Source organism: Exophiala viscosa (genome assembly GCF_022695815.1).
Source record: "Exophiala viscosa unplaced genomic scaffold EDD37scaffold_15, whole genome shotgun sequence".
Lineage (NCBI taxonomy): Eukaryota > Fungi > Ascomycota > Eurotiomycetes > Chaetothyriales > Herpotrichiellaceae > Exophiala > Exophiala viscosa.
Genome location: NW_026944367.1, coordinates 488654 through 504234, shown reverse-complemented (window position 1 = coordinate 504234; position 15581 = coordinate 488654). Strand labels below are relative to the sequence as shown.

The window sequence follows — 15581 nt, the reverse complement described above, 5'->3', positions numbered from 1 at the left end:
TCGACACCAGCTCGACACCAGCTCGACACCAGCTCGACACCAGCTCGACACCAGCTCGACACCAGCTCGACACCAGCTCGACACCAGCTCGACACTAGCTCGGTGCTAGATCAGGCTGAGATCAGGGCTGGCTCGGGGCACACCACTGATTCGACTTGATCCGAAGTCCGGGCTGGAACTGCCTGTGGGCTTGACCCGAGCCCAATTCGATCCTGAAATGCAGGACTGTACAGTGCTGTATGTCAATGTCCGCCAGCGGCAACTTCAATGATCCATGTAGGACATGTAGGTAGATGATTTGCACGATTCAAGTGTTGGCAGTACGGGCCATGACCAGTCGGACAGGGTGTACTGCTGCCTGGCGAGGTGCAAGCAGCTTGAGGTGAATGGACGTATCGATGAACTGAGTACTACAGTACCAGTGCTCTCAAGACTACCGGTACATGGTACTACCAGTACAGTACTTAGTCAGTAGTAGACAAGGGATCTGACGGTGCAGCGCTGAAAGCAAAGCTTACAATGAATGGTTCAGAACCATGAGCGTGCGCTATTTTCCTGCGGATTAGCACAGTCCTTTGAGCGAACTTCGACTCGAAAGTACTACTGTGTGGGTTTTGTACGCCCCTTGAGACCCTACCCTGGCTGAGTTGGAAAGGTGTATCTGAAACTTCAAGATTTCGAACCTTCGACTGGTCGCAGGAGGAAAGGGGTTACGTCAGCATCGATCCCGGTTTCGTTTTGTGTGGAAGAGGTTACCAAGTACAGTATGCCTCATGGTTCATGTTATAGGTTCAGCTTTTTTTTCACTGAAAACTTTCAACACATTATCCAGCACGGTAGGATACGAGTACTCGAAGGAAACTGATGAGGAGGTAGTATGAAGTGCAGTACTGTAGTAGGAGTACTGTACTTGTCAGCAAATGCTACCTAGGTACGCAATCATCTCCAGGTCATCTTGTGGATATAGTTAGCCTGAGTCGACAAGCCAACGCAGTCGATATACTACCTAGCACCATATACAGTGGGACTGAGTACATTTCCACGCCATCCCCATTGTCGTAGCAATGCAAGAGTGCGATGGCACCGACCCAGCGCGTTGGACGCAGGGCCAGGTCACCACCAGCCCCATCTCAGCCTCTGGTGAGAAGGGTGTACTCCTAGACTAGTATTTGGACGAACGTAGGAGTAGTAGGCTGATCTTACTTGACCTAGAGTATTTCGTCTAGCCAGTCGTGCTCAGCCACCGCGTCGCCCCAGTAGGATCTGTAGGCGATGTACAGTATTGCGATCACTCTGATCGTCGAGTGAAGTCCCAAAGAGAGGAGACAGGCAGAAGGAAGGTGTAACTGAAGGTTCCGGGAAAGGGTTCTTGCCCTGCACTTAACGATCGATAACCGCAACGGAACTCGATAAGCTGTGGTGGTGGGCGGATTCTGCGATGAGAAGAAGACTACTGAAGTTCGGTAATGTACTAAGTAAAGCTGAGGTGAGTTGAGATACGATGCGATACGATGAAAGAGTGAACGCGAAATGAGATGTACGTGAAAGTTGAAATTTAGTTGCGGTAAAAGCGTAGCTGGGCATTTGATTTGGTACCAGGACTAGATTGATTTACAGTACTCGATGACCGGCTTCGACTTTCGTATGATGTATCGTTGTCCTCAAAATTATGTTGTCTCTCAAGACCAACTTGCAGTATTTGTAGAAGCCTCAATGGACAGTACCGGCCCAAGTCAATCAATCCCTTAGCAATTTTCCAATTCCAGATGAGTCCTCACAACAAGTCACTTTTCGCAATCCAGTCGAACCTCGTCGATGCCCTTCCTAAATCCGATCGATAGCATGCCCCGTCGACCGAGCCACATGAGCCGGACAATCGATACTGTAAGTACCAGCTGATACTAGTACACCCACGCTGCTGGTTTCACGAGAGAGCATGATTTGGGCAAAGCCAGATATGAAGTAAAAGGTGGAAAGAAAATGAGTATACCTCCAGTGGATGAGAACAGCTACCACGGCGTGCTCACGACATGAAGAGGTCGACTACGAGACCGCTGTGGACTCCTTGCAAGACCACCAGGCGACCAGCACACATCACCTCCCACGGAAGGTACATAGGCAACATGGGACATTCCACTTATGGGTGGGCATAAGGCGCCACTCTCTCAATTCCCTTTCTCGTGTAAGCATTGGTCTTTTCATTTCATCTCTCACAGACAATCGACATGTCAAACCCCTTCTGATGGGTAGATCCTGATGAGTAGTACTTACATAGTACTTGTACTGTATCATTGCGAATGATTTGAACCCAGTGGCCAGCTCAAGATCGCAGAAAGCAGTATCACATCAGAAAACAAGCGACAATTAGTACTGGTACTGTTCGTTCCCGCCTCTGTGCCTCGATTTCGTTGTCTAGAAGCCTCAAGCAATCTCTCTCAGCGGCTAGCCGGTCGAGACGCGAAACAGCGACCCTGCGGAGAAGCAAAGACAGCGTCAGCAACGAGAACATGGACCAGAAGGAGATGGACGAGGTTCAATTGCGCTGCGCTTTGGAGACATGAGAATTTGGGTGCAGAATCTTAACGGCTCTACAATCGACTCCACCTGACATGACAGATTCTTCTGCTTGCGAACACTTCAAGTTCACAACGACAATATCATGCCCGTCACAATGGTGCTAGTACTGTGCTTCAGGCCGGAGTGTCGACCTCCGGATGTGCAGCCCATGGACTGGGAAGTGTTGATAATGTCGGAGAATGTTCGACCGCTTCTGGAACTAGCGACCAGTGTTTGCGGGGTGACTGAAGGCTGACGAATTCCCGGGGGTTCGCCACGAGGCCAGAGTGCAGACGCGGGGTAAAACCCTTTGGAAGTCCATGTTTCTGGTGTCGGATGAAGCCGTGTTGCCAGCGTTTGAATGCTGACTGGTTGGGTCGAGAATCCCTTGAACGGGATGGTGCAGGAAGAGGTGGCTTGGGAGCGACATCAACCTCCGAGCCGGCCTGCATGCATCACGAGTTCGTATAACAGTACAGTGTTGGTATAATCCATGTAATTCGTGTCGTGAAGTTCCTATCTCTACTTGTGGCCACCCAGCATATCCTGCGATCAGAACTCAGCGATTGTCGTCATCCCAAAGTTGTAGCTGTCTCTCAGCGCAGCTCAATCGTCTTTGTTGGGTCAACTTACCACACTATATAGCCTAACATGATGGCTACTGCTAATTCAAAGACGACCTCCCTCGACCATGTCGAAGATACGCATACACACGGCCAGCAAGAAGATATAATTCGGCAGCAATTGCAGCATGATGCAAAAGAGCTTGAGGAAAAATACCATATCCCTATCCAGGCAGTCTTGGAGTCTCATCGCGAAGAGGATCCGGCAGTCGTTCGCAAAGTCATTCGCAAGGTTGACCTTCGCCTTGTGCCCATGCTGTCGGTCTTGTACATGTGGGCATTCATCGACAGGTCAAATTTAGGAAACGTGAGTTGCCCCAATCTGTGGAGCGAATCACTTCTGCCTCAGAGAGATTCTGATCATCATGCAGGCCAACATCGCCGGCCTAAGCAAGGACCTAAAAACCAGCATTGGAAATAGATACAACGTGTTGGCCATGATTTTCTTTGTGGGTTATTGCCTAATCGACGTACCTGCCACGTTTCTGGTCCGGAAAATTGGCCCTGCCCTATGGATCGGCTCTGTTGCGACCCTCTGGGGAATTGTCACGTTCTCTCAAGGCTTCACCAAATCCTGGGGAATGCTTGCGTTGTGTCGAGCTCTTCTTGGATTTTTGGAAGGAGGACTTGTACCTGCTGCCATGTTCCTGCTTTACAACTGGTATGTTCGATACGAAATACAGAAGCGCATTGCTGCATTTTATATCATTGGCAATGTCTGCAGTGGTTTGTCCGGACTGCTCGCCTACGGCATTGAGCGGATGGCCGGGGATTCGGGTCTGAATGGCTGGAGTTGGATCTTCATCATTGTTCGTGTCTACCTTCCCTGACTCTACCTGTCGAAGCAGTGTTATTGACAGACACAGGAAGGTGTCATCAGCACAGTCGTCGGCATTGTCAGCTTCTTCGTGGTCATTGACTTCCCAGAGAAAGCAACGGTCAAGAACTCCCTCGGGCTGCCAGGTTTCTTGACCCCTGAAGAAGCTGCAATCGTGCTTGCCCGGGTTGAGCGCGATCGTGGTGACGCGGTCGAGGATGCAATGTCATTCAAGATCGCCCTGAAGCATCTCAGAGATTGGAAAGTCTGGGAATTCACTTTGTACCTTACACTCAACAACACAGCTCTTTACGCTTTCTCGTATTTCTTGCCTGTCATCCTGAAGGACGGGTTCGGTTACTCCACGGGCAAGGCTCAACTGCTCACGTTCCCTCCTTATGCTGTCGGAGCTGTTTGGATTGTTACGTGTGCCTTCGTGGCAGACCACTTCGAGATTCGAGGGCCTGTGATGTGCTTTAATGCGATACTATACATCATCGGGGTTTCAATGGTCGGGTTTGTCGAGGAGGTCCACGCTCGATATGCCGGCGTCTTCCTAGGCGTGATGGGCATTATTGCCAATATCCCGACACAATGGGCATACAGTCACAACAATCAGGTCGGCCAGAATCGCAGAGCCTTAACAATGTCCTTGCAAGTTATGGGTGGAGCTTTTGGGGGCATTATATCTGGAAACGTCTTTGTCTCCACTGATGCACCCAACTACCGTACTGGTCTGTGGATTTGCATCAGCTTTCAGGTAATCCGACCTCTCGATGTAAAGGTTGAGATCACTAACTTTGAATCAGATGCTATACCTGGTCTTGGTGGCGAAGAATTTCTTCATTTTCTACGTCCAGAACAAGCGAGCGGATCGGGGCGAGATCGTCATTCAGGGGCAAGTGGGCTTCCGGTATACATATTAGTCATGGTGGCACTCAGGGTATCCCAGGCACTAGCCTGCAGGACACGAGGAACCGTCAATGAGTACTATAAGACTTTGATGTAAAAGGCCGAAGTTGGACGGCTTCGAGGACAGTAGTCAGGCTCTCGGGGATCGCAAAGAATGCTGCTCTGCAGCACCGATTGCTGCACATATTAAAATTGGGATCGTGCACTTCGTAGAGCAGCAAACGAATCAGTGAACCATTTTTTGTTGGTTTGTTGATTGCCTTGGTGGTGCGTTAGCACTAGTATCATCGTCAGGGAAGGCCAAATCCCAGGTACCTCTAGCAGTAGTCAAGCCTCAGACGACTTTGATTTCATCGACACCATGTGAAAGCACCGACCAAGTCTGATGAAAGCCCAATGACCCGGGGAACCTTCCCCGCACCCCATCAAGAGCCCCGGGACTTTGACCTCCGTTGTGTGGTTTGCGGAGAAGCTTGCAAGCCGAAGCCGCCCACGTTGCACGAAGGCTGACAGGTACTGTATTTTCCTCGTTTTAGCGGTGCACTTTAATCTCAAAACGTGTGTCTGGACTGTAGAAGGATAGGTTACAGTACCTACAGTAAGCTTAGTACCATAGTATCACCCTGATTCGTTCAGCAGAGCCTTATCGTGCTCTTTTAATTCTCAGCCATCTCATACTTTCAGCCTCGAGAGGTTCTCCTCTCTTTTTCAAGGAAGTCTCCAATCTTCACAATCATGGCGACGGGATCCAGCTGGAAAATGGCTCGAGAAGACTTAGTCGAACTGTCGATCACGGATGCCACCCATCTGGCAACGTCTGCCTTGTTGGCTGTGGGATACAACGATACGGATGCCAATACAATATGCTCACATGTCATGGACGCTCAGCTGCGAGGCTATGGTCCTACAGGACTGGCTCGAGTTCTTACCGTTGCTGATCGTGTCATGGACAATCTAGTGGGCAGCGATGACATGATCGTCACTCGTGACCGCCCTGGATCAGCACAGCTCAACGCCAAAGGAGCCATAGGGTATTTGGCAGCTTATCGGGCCACCCAGATAGCGATCGACAAGGCCAAAGTCGGTGGTATAGGAATCGTCGGGGTAAGCGACACATTCTTTGCTGGTATGCTGTCCTACTATGCCGAAATGTGCACGAGGGACGATCTAGCTGTTATTATCGCCGCCAGCGCTGGACCATGGGTCGCACCCGAAGGCAGCTTCACACCTCGCTTCGGCACAAATCCCATGTGTATAGCGTTCCCTTCGGGTAGAGCGCAGCCTATCATCTGGGACATCGGCACATCCAAGATCATACACGCGCAAATCAAGCTAGCACAATTGATGGACGAGCAACTGCCGGAAGGAACTGCCTACGACAAAGATGGCGAGCTTACCCAAGATCCTGTCAAAGGCATGGAGGGCGCCATGGCAGTCTGGGGTGGACACAAGGGCAGCGGTCTGGCGGTGGCCATCCAGTTACTCGGTGCTCTAGCTGGCGCGCCCGCTCATACGGGACATTTGGACGGCTGGGGACTTCTCGTTATTGCCATAGACCCCGAGATGTTTAGGCCGATTGAAGATTTCAAGAAAGAAGTCGATACATATTCCGACACCATCAGATCGAGTCAGCCCTTGAAGGGCAACGGCCCGATCAGAATGCCTTTTGATCGTAGTTGGGAGATTCGCGAACGTACCAGACAGGGCGGGATTGTGCAAGTGGAAAAGTCTGTGGTTGACGGTCTGCAAAAATTGATAGATAGAAAATGAAAGTAAATTGGCGAATAACTACCGGTGACCTATTGCAAGTGGATGTGAAGAGTATGCATCTGGACATTTGTTTGTGCCAGGCAAGGAGCAGAAAGGAGTAAGCGATCCATGGTTTCTTACAGCCTATCTCATGCTCGACAGTCTACAAATTATCCCGCAAATTTCTCCTTCCACTCTTCGTCTCCTCCAATCCAGCGATAGATTACTTTGGAGTCCTTACCAGCACAACGATCATCCTGACCAGCCTCAACATATGTATTCCAAGTTGTAGGTCCGAGTGCCAATTTGGCACCAACTCGTTCGCATGCAGCGATCGCTAGGCCAATGTCTTTCTTGACATATTCAATCTTGAAACCAGGAGCATAGTTCTTCGAGGACGGAGCATCTGGGCTTAGCCCAGGCACAGGGTTGGCCCACTGGGCGTTACGATTGCAGCCAGTGGTGGTTTTGAGAATATCTTGCAATATTCTTGGGTCCATACCGGACTTGATGGCGAAATTGAACATTTCCGCATTGAGCAGTGTTATCGAGGAGCTGAGATAGTTGTTGCAAAATTTGGCGGTCAATCCAAGAGAGGGTCCCCCGCAAGTGTAGATATTGTGACCCATAAGTGAAAGGAGCAGCTTAAGGATGGGAAGATGAGGATCGGACTCAGCACAACCAATCATGAAGGTGATCGACCCCTTCTTCGCGCCCGCCGTGCCACCAGATACTGGAGCATCGAAGAAATGTGCCCGGGGGTGCCGCTTTGCAGTCTCCTCGCCCACTTGGAGCGACGTTGCAGTGTCGATGGTGCTGCTGTCGATGAGAATCTTACCGCTTAGGTCTGTAGCACCCAAAACGCCGTCCTTGGGATCAAGGTAGACTGCACTAACGTGCTTGCCCTCAGGGACCATGGACACAAGCATCTCCTGTGACAAGCATATGAGATTGAGAATCCTAGAAGTATGAGGGATAGACACATACACTCTTTTCAGCCACCTCTCGAGCGCTGCTACACGGATCGAGCTGCGCAACCGCCCCAGATTCTTTCAGACCTCTTTGGATGGACTCTGGGACGACATCATAGAAATGTACTGTCGAGGTTGCTGGAATCTTGCTGGAAAGGTTCGAGAACATCGGAAAACCCATGTTGCCTAAACCGATAAAGCCAATATGACTTGGCAACTGAGGTTCGGCGAAAGAACCCATCTTGTGTCTTGTTCAGTGGTTGCTATGTGGGTACTGTTTGCTTCGATCTTGCTGATACCGACTGTTTTGGCTGAAGTACCAGGGGTGCACTGGTATATCAAGTCTTGAGACTTGAGCAAATACCAGCGCCAGGCAGAGTTCAAGCGTTGTAGAATTAAAACCACAGTCAATGGGTCAGGCAGATCGAACATCGTTGGTAGCACAGGCAATTGGGTTAGGGTCTGTCAATCGATCGACCCACCCACCTACCAGACCTGCAACGTTCACATGTTGCTCCGCTTTGGGACAGATGGACTCCGGAGAGGAAAGCTCCGGCCAATTTTCCCGTGGGGAAAAGATTATGCCCCAGGATCACGCAACGAGACCAGGGCCCCTGCTGGGCATGTCATCAGTCTTGTCCCCTCCCGCGAGTGGATGTCTCCATACCTGTTCCAGGCAAAAACCGGACGTGACATGAAGGACAGCCAGCATAGCATGTCTTACGTTCACGTCATCTTGCTAACAACTATCATGAAGTGAACTTCGACTCAAGTGCTGTCAGCCGAGGGCACAACGATACTGGTAATTCGGCATCCAGAGATACACGCAGCTCAACAAGGCCAACCTTGGCACTTCCCAGCCATGTCGCAGGCTCAATCGGCAGGCCAGAGCCACCTTGGCAGCACCTCTCCATTACCACATCCTGCTAAGGACCAGGTGTATGTGAGAGTCTCGGCTCTCAATGGAGGCTTCCTGACACTGCCCGAGAGAAATTTTGTGACCGACCCTGATCCAGACAAAGCGACAACTGTCCCGTCAATGTGCTTCCTGATCGAGCATCCAAGACAAGATGCTTCCACACCCACCCGACTGGTCTTTGATCTCGGCATCAAACGGGATCTTACCAAGTACAAGCAACCGGCTACCCAGCATCACATAACCACACGCCAACCAGTATATTCGACGGCAGATGTGAAATCGAGCCTACTCAACGGGGGCTTGGACCCATCAAAGGACATCGACTATGTCATCTTGAGCCATATCCACTGGGATCATATTGGGCTTCCGTCAGATTATCCAGAGGCAAAGTTCATCGTAGGATCTGGAACCCTGTACATTTTAGAGAACGGCGCACCATGTTATCCATTGGAACGCATCGAGCGGGGCTCGTTACCTGAGCACCAGGTTGTCGAATTACCGCCAGTACCAGACTCGGACAGGAAGCATATGGCAGCGGCGGCCCAGAGTGACCATCAATGGCAACCGCTATCAGTCTTACCTCATGCTGTCGACTTCTTTGGGGACGGCAGTTTGTGGATTGTTGATGCACCTGGTCACATCCACGGTCACGTAAATGCTTTGCTCCGTGTTGCAGCCGACAAGTGGGTTTATCTGGGAGGTGACTGCTGCCACGACAGACGAATCCTGACTGGCGAAAAGGGCATCCTTGAATATGACAATGGTCACGGGACGTTGAAGAGTTCTCATGCTGAACTGTCCAAGGCCAGAGCAACGATAAAGAATGTGCAGAAATTGATCGAGACTAATGGTGAAGCAGTTGAGTGGGTTGTGGCGCATGACTGGAAGTGGTGCAGTGGAAATCAGCATCGGTTTTTTCCAAATTACATGTACTGAGGCAGTATATCAATGACTTCCACTCGTCCAGCCAGGCAAGCATACTGGGTAATGGCAACAGTAAAGAGCTTGCTCGAGGTCGTTGGAGAAAGGTCTAGCTTTGTTGTGTACTTTTCACTTTCGCTACCTCTTGTTTTGGGACACTACACCTTTTCTTTCAGCTGTCGTTGATGGTCTCCGCTCTCTATCATCTCGTTGATGGCGGTTTCCGCAACTTTTAGAGCCTGCACACCAGCAGGAACCCCACAGTAAACCATGGATTGCATGATGACCTCGCGAATCTCGACCTCGGTAACGCCATTGCGCAGTGCTCCTTTTGTATGGATGCCCAATTCATGCCAGCTATGGAGGGCGATCATGAAGCCAAGATATGGATGGATATCAGCTCTGGCACATTTGCTCGATCAAGGAAATGGAGCACTTACTGACAAGACTCCTGGATCTCCGGTCGAGTTCGGGACGAGACCAGACCTTTCCCCAGCAATACTCGGTGGTGAAGTCCTGAAGAGGTTTGGCGAATTCGCTTTGTCGTGCTGCAAGTGATCTTTTGACGTGTGCCTCGCCCAGTACGGCAATGCGGACTTCTTTGCCCTTGTCGTACAAAGAATTCTCGCCCGACATGACCACGAGTATACACGTTGGATGGTAGTTGTTTGACTGTAGGTGTGAAGAGGTCGAACCAGGTCAAGAAATCTTTTGCTGGTTGTTGCAGACTTTGCGTGTGATCATTGCAACTCACCCGTAACTTTAAGCTTCAATACTCAGGGAGCTAGCCTCGAGCAATCGTTGCCGAACTGTGTAGCGCTGGCAGATGCACAGCCAACGGCTTGTCAGCGTGATGGGGCGAAATGGCGAGTCCTGGGGTTACGGAGATTTACTCTCCGCGCCCACAACCGACGACAGCAACTTTGTGTGGCTTGCAGGGTTTACTAGTCCAAGCGTGGACATCCAACATTCAAGGTATAGTATCAGGGTTGTCCGTCATGTTCTCAAAATCCTGCAGAGTCGTGGAAGATTGTCTCCGACACTTCGGGAAACGACAGTAAAGACTCATCCATCAAGCCAAATAGTGGGTCATGTGGCATACTCGAGTCGAAGGCGACATCCCGGTTGTTTGGGTTCCAGTTCGTCGCACTCCTGTCCGGAAACATGCTGTAGATTGTATCGAAATCAAAAGAGGCGGGAGAATAATTCGGGAAGAGTGTTGTATCTGCTCCGGGTCAGCAACTATGAGTAGTGACCACTATTATGGGCTGTACTCACCAGTCTCTAACTGAACTTTGCTGGCCTCCATCAATCTCCTAATAATGTTCATTGGCTTTGACACGCCAGGATTCGCCAGGCAAAGCTGCTCAAGGCATGTTAAGCTTGCCGCAAGAAGTCCTGTATGTTCTTTCGATTGACTTCCGGTCGCTTCGGCTGCCGAATTCCTGACGTGAATGGTGCAAGCGACATAGATGGCATAACTCAGTAGATATGGCGCTCCCCGCAATGAATATGCATCTTTCCATGCCATGGCGATGTTTGTTATACTTCGTGCTGCGCATGTACACCGTCCCCAGGACAGAGCTGGTGTAGCGGTGGAGCGTAAATGTCCGTCTGAGACGAAAGGCCTGTGAAGGAGGACCACGAGAGAATGGTATAACGCATGCACATTCATGAGATTGGGTGGTGGATAGGATGCCAGTGTCGACCCTATCTGTTGAGATTCGAATTCCAGCTTCGGTGGCAGTTGAGTTCGCCACGCTTGCAGAGCCTTGTCAACGATTTGCAGCCTTGCTTGACCGTTGCGTGGTGACGCACCAACGACATAAAATGTATTGATGATTTTGGCCATGATTCTTGATAGTAAACATAGTTGCTGGAAAGTTGAGACAGAGTACGCAGGAGTCGGAGTGGCAAATTGAGGATTTGGTGGATTTGGGTATTTAGGATCGATATACGGTACATGCAGCTCCTGCTCTTCGAGGGTGTCCAAGAAATCTCGCGATACGTGAGAGTCGCGTAGGTTGATTGCAGCCGGGCGTCCTAGGTATAAGCTTTGCAGTTTGTCGGATACGAAAGCACCCCAAAAGACCCTCCTCCTGATTTCGACTTGCTCTGGTGAGTCGACGGTCTCTTTCGGATCAAGGTGGAGGCCAAGGTCGTAGATCATGCGCAAGGCATAGCCGGTATACAGCCAGCCTTTCGAAGTCTCGCCCTTTGCATTGTAACTGGAGCCAAGCAAGAGGAGACCAATGACTGTAGGTACCGTTGGATGTATGAGGAGTGTATCCTCCGCCAGTAGCTCATCGCAACGACGAAAGAATGCACGGCCCGCAGTTGAGACGTCGCCCGGGTCATCTCTTATCTCTATTCTGGACGAGAATTTACTTGCACACGCGCACAGCGCATAGAGTAGAAATCTCGAACAGTTCGGTCCACCTTGCAACAGATCCCGGGTGATTGCGGGACGATATGTCAAGAGCAGGGTATGGTGCTGACGGCTCCAGTGCAATTCGAGCAAATGCAGGGCGAGCTCGGTGGGTACACCATGTATGTTGGGACACAGTGCAAGCTGGCGTTCATTTTGACGCTGTAAGGCCGCTTCCGCGATCAGCGCATTTCTGATATGATCTCTGGCTAATGACCGCGTTGAGTGTGAAGAGCTGGAGCCATTGGCAGGGTAATAGTGCAAGGCCGAGGACGGCCCAAAGCTGCTTGGTTTTCCGGCTTCATCCATTGATAGAAACGGACCGATGTCGAGGTCATCGCCCGAAGAGTCATCAAGACCCTCTAAATCATGCGTACGCTCTGTTGTCTCGTTCGCGCCTGAATCTGCGCCAGACAGTGTTGTGCGTGGAGGATTGGACTCCAAAGATGAGGAGAGCTGTAACGGTTCACCGCTTTGAGATGGACTTGGTTCAGGGAGCTTGACACGCCCTTCGATGATGGAGGTCGAGCTTAGGAGCCTTTCTCGTTCGATTCCAGATGCTAACTTCAGCTTCGCAATAAATGCATCCTGCGCAGATGCTTGAATCTGGAGCTCATGGATCCGCGCAAGTGTTGGCCTGAATGGCATTAAGGTGAATCAGTATTCCCACCGTAGGTCAATGAGTAGGTATGGATTCAACAGCCACGCTCACCTTCTCTGCGCCCTCGCCAAACCATAGACACATTCTTTGTTCTGTATTTTGCAGGCGGAACAGCTTGGCCGGACTGCATCACAACGACTTTTGCGATTGCGACAGGACAGACATGCTTTCGCGAGCGGGTTGGGACGGCCCGAGACAGATTCTTCTCCCATTGCACAAGTGTGGATGTCCTCACGTATTGCAACTTCTGGGCCACGCCTGCTTTACTGGGCCCTTGCTCAAGATGCGAAAGACCTGGAGGTTGAAAGAGGTGGCCTGCAGATGATCTGAATGTCCACTACCGGCCACAACCCCTCACCACCAAGGCTCGTGAGGCTAGGGCTTCAAGATGGGGTTTATGGGACCAAGCCCACGGCTGTTAGTTGGTGAGGGGTTCCCGGGGCTGGCCCTTAGTGAAATGTCATTGCGGACAAAGAGCAGCCTAGACATTACTGCTTGTACCGCACCAATAGCGACTTAGATTTCCCCTGTCGAACCATCTCTGCCTGCACTGGTCACGGAAGCTCTGACTACTGGGCGCGAACACAATTACTTACTTGCCACGGGAAATGCAAACGCGAGACCATCGGAACAGCAAGGTGGTGCAGCCGGGCATCAGGTGCGGCATAAGATTTTCTTGTTCATTGCAAGCTGGAGCTCATCATCAAATCTCCCACAAACCATCCAAATCAAAGGTTCCGAGCCCGTGTATCTCGTTATGGCCCTTCCTCCCCAAGAAGCAATGCCAGGTCAAGTACTCGAGACTCAACCGGCCAAGTAACGAAGAGCGAAAAGTGCCGAAAATTGTGCCCTATGGCGCCTGATAATCCTTTCTCACAATAACAGCTCAAGAAATAACGGTACCAGACCATTTCGAGCAGGAAACTTCTGTGGCCGTACCAACAGCAAGGCCAACACCATCGTTATCAAAGAATGCCGCTTCAGCACCGCTGTCACTACAAAGATCGAAGTTGACATTCGCACCATACTCATTCGTCCCGGAGAGGCCGTCCTGGGCGCACAATGAATTGCCATCGGCGGGACACAAGTTGTTCACCATGACGACGATACTCGTGCCCGCGTTACTGAGCGCATTCCCAGAGGAATCGGTCTCGCCAACCAGCTTCCAGCATGTACCGCAAGCTGGGCCAGCTCCGGCACCAGGTGCAGCACCATACAAGTTTTGGCTCACTGCTGCACTGTAGCCTGGGTAGGTATAAAAGCCACAGGCGGCGGTGTCGGTATTGCAGTTGGGAGAACCGTTCCCATCACCGGCGCCATAGTAGGTGAAAGATGCCTTGTAGGTGACTCCGGTGGACGCTGCGCTAGTGGAAGACGTCTTTGTGCTAGAGGATGTCTTCGTGGTAGAGGTTGATTTTGAGGTGGTAGTCGATTTTCTGGTGGTAGTCGACTTCGTGGTGGTAGTTGACTTCGTAGTAGTAGTGGTCTTTGTGGTGGAAGTAGTCTTGGAGCTGGACGAGGCTACCTTGACGGCAACCACGACGCTGGAACTTGTCTTCACGCTGGAAGTCGTTTTGGTAGTGGAAGTCGTTTTTGTGGTGGAAGATGACTTTGTGGTGGAAGTTGATTTTGTGGTGGAAGTGGACTTTGTGGTGGAAGTGGACTTTGTGGTGGAAGTGGATTTTGTGGTCGAGGTTGTCTTGGTAGTCGAGGTTGTCTTTGTGGTGGAAGAGGCTGCCCTGACGGCCAAGGTCGACGTCGAAGGCTGCAGAGTCGTTGCGCTCGAACTACTACTGCTGGGTTGCAGGCATTGAGAGTAGTACGGGTTTTGAACGACACAGGTCCAGCCTTCAGCACAAGTCGTGCCGCCAGTCCAGCCGGTCCCTCCACCTGTTGAGTGTCAGAAAGCAGATAGAGTAATTGTAGACTGTTGCCCACACTGTGCGTATCCTGCTTGAGCAGTTGTGCCGTCTGCCGTGGTGCTGGACGGCACGCATTGGGAGTAGTATGAATTCTGAATGACACAGGTCCAGCCTACAACACAAGTCATATCGCCGGTCCAGCCGATTCCTCCGCCTGTTCAATGTCAGCAAGAAGAGACATGACTTGTTGACTGTTGCCTACACTGTGCGTATGCATCTTGGGCAGCCGTGACGCCTGACGAAAGGTAGGCCAAAGCCACGGTGCCGGAGAGCAACACTTGTAGCAACTTGTACATTTTGAACTCTGAGAGCTTTCAGCACACTGAGGTCCTGGAAGAGCAGGAGGGAATGAGCCGAAGTAATGAAGTGAAACGAATGACTGAACCTCGATCGACGCGTGGATGAACGAATGAATGCGGCTATGAGATTTGAAAAGCTCGGTTCACCATTCGAACAGCGTTGAGCCGGACTTTATATATCTCAATACCTCGACGTCATTTTCATGGTGTCTTTCTCCCTCGCAGTCTTCTTTGATTGAAAGGATCTTGCGCCAAAGTACTGTCTGTGTTTTCATGGCTGCCACATGGAGTGATGATGTCGTTTAGATCTAAGCGATCGAATGAGTCTGTCAGGTGGCCACCGGAGTGTCGCACCATAATGTTGTCGACATGGAAGAGACCTTGACAAGGCATGTCATCTGCGATCATATCGATCAATCTTCCCGCATAGTGTTGATAATAGGGAGATTAGAAGTGGTTGAGTTTCAAATCCAACAAGGGCGATTTTGTGATTTGTTCCTCGGAAAATGTCCAGGCGGGTAGACCGTGGCTATGAAACGGTGGCGGCAGGCCTTCCGAAGTCAGATTTGCGAATTCGAGATCCCGCTAGCTTGGTCGACCAATCTTTGTAGGGGCCACCCTTGCGGATCGTAGGTCCCTTGTGCGCCCCAGTGGCCAGCCTTGTCCCTTGTGCGTGCCTATCTCCACCCACGTGGTCCGTGGGTTGATTAGGCGATAGAATATTCACGAGCATGGTTTCGGAGATATACTTGTCGGATGGCATCGTTGTTCAGGAATTTCGATGTCCTTACCATTTGAAGGAG

At 50.9% G+C, this 15581-nt stretch overlaps 7 protein-coding genes across 7 annotated transcripts; 3 read left to right on the top strand and 4 right to left on the bottom strand.

Moving 5' to 3' along the window:
- Positions 1-3210: 3210 nt before the first annotated feature.
- Positions 3211-5169, top strand: EDD37DRAFT_675370 (major facilitator superfamily domain-containing protein; the record flags this gene model as incomplete). Its single annotated transcript, XM_062819537.1, has 4 exons — positions 3211-3486; positions 3551-3988; positions 4046-4756; positions 4806-5169. 4 exons carry the CDS (start codon positions 3211-3213, stop codon positions 4920-4922), a joined length of 1542 nt encoding a protein of 513 aa, XP_062665819.1. The 3' UTR covers positions 4923-5169.
- Positions 5170-5643: 474 nt separating this feature from the next.
- EDD37DRAFT_669744 (Malate/L-lactate dehydrogenase) lies at positions 5644-6694 on the top strand (the record flags this gene model as incomplete). The annotated part of the gene is made up of 1 exon (XM_062819346.1): positions 5644-6694. One exon carries the CDS (start codon positions 5644-5646, stop codon positions 6676-6678), a length of 1035 nt encoding a protein of 344 aa, XP_062665818.1. The 3' UTR covers positions 6679-6694.
- Positions 6695-6696: 2 nt separating this feature from the next.
- EDD37DRAFT_642592 (NAD binding domain of 6-phosphogluconate dehydrogenase-domain-containing protein) lies at positions 6697-8072 on the bottom strand. Its single transcript, XM_062817376.1, has 2 exons — positions 7645-8072; positions 6697-7589 (listed from the first exon to the last, which is right to left on the bottom strand). Exons 1-2 carry the CDS (start codon positions 7867-7869, stop codon positions 6828-6830), a joined length of 987 nt encoding a protein of 328 aa, XP_062665817.1. The 5' UTR covers positions 7870-8072; the 3' UTR covers positions 6697-6827.
- A 251-nt stretch (positions 8073-8323) lies between these two features.
- Positions 8324-9610, top strand: EDD37DRAFT_200206 (beta-lactamase-like protein). The gene has a single exon (XM_062810160.1). It carries the CDS (start codon positions 8491-8493, stop codon positions 9481-9483), a length of 993 nt encoding a protein of 330 aa, XP_062665816.1. The 5' UTR covers positions 8324-8490; the 3' UTR covers positions 9484-9610.
- Positions 9611-9626: 16 nt separating this feature from the next.
- On the bottom strand, positions 9627-10104 carry EDD37DRAFT_613629 (putative 4-carboxymuconolactone decarboxylase; the record flags this gene model as incomplete). Its single annotated transcript, XM_062815472.1, has 2 exons — positions 9627-9868; positions 9909-10104. The coding sequence occupies 2 exons, from the start codon at positions 10102-10104 to the stop codon at positions 9627-9629; spliced, it is 438 nt and encodes a 145-aa protein (XP_062665815.1).
- A 368-nt stretch (positions 10105-10472) lies between these two features.
- Positions 10473-12544, bottom strand: EDD37DRAFT_613628 (fungal-specific transcription factor domain-containing protein; the record flags this gene model as incomplete). The annotated part of the gene is made up of 2 exons (XM_062815471.1): positions 10473-10693; positions 10747-12544. 2 exons carry the CDS (start codon positions 12542-12544, stop codon positions 10473-10475), a joined length of 2019 nt encoding a protein of 672 aa, XP_062665814.1.
- A 536-nt stretch (positions 12545-13080) lies between these two features.
- On the bottom strand, positions 13081-14790 carry EDD37DRAFT_200251 (uncharacterized protein). Its single transcript, XM_062810161.1, has 4 exons — positions 14682-14790; positions 14498-14633; positions 13154-14202; positions 13081-13102 (listed from the first exon to the last, which is right to left on the bottom strand). Exons 2-3 carry the CDS (start codon positions 14552-14554, stop codon positions 13444-13446), a joined length of 816 nt encoding a protein of 271 aa, XP_062665813.1. The 5' UTR covers positions 14555-14633; positions 14682-14790; the 3' UTR covers positions 13081-13102; positions 13154-13443.
- Positions 14791-15581: the final 791 nt, after the last annotated feature.

Excerpts from the sequence above, each read along its gene's own strand:
- EDD37DRAFT_642592 (XM_062817376.1), bottom strand. The coding sequence starts at position 7,869 with ATGGGTTCTTTCGCCGAACCTCAGTTGCCAAGTCATATTGGCTTTATC. Across the intron at positions 7,590-7,644 it reads GAGAGGTGGCTGAAAAGAGT|GAGATGCTTGTGTCCATGGT; the intron begins GTATGTGTCTAT and ends TGCTTGTCACAG.
- EDD37DRAFT_200206 (XM_062810160.1), top strand. The coding sequence starts at position 8,491 with ATGTCGCAGGCTCAATCGGCAGGCCAGAGCCACCTTGGCAGCACCTCT.
- EDD37DRAFT_200251 (XM_062810161.1), bottom strand. The coding sequence starts at position 14,554 with ATGCGTGCCGTCCAGCACCACGGCAGACGGCACAACTGCTCAAGCAGG. Across the intron at positions 14,203-14,497 it reads GCTCAAGCAGGATACGCACA|TCCACTTCCACCACAAAATC; the intron begins GTGTGGGCAACA and ends TCCACCACAAAG.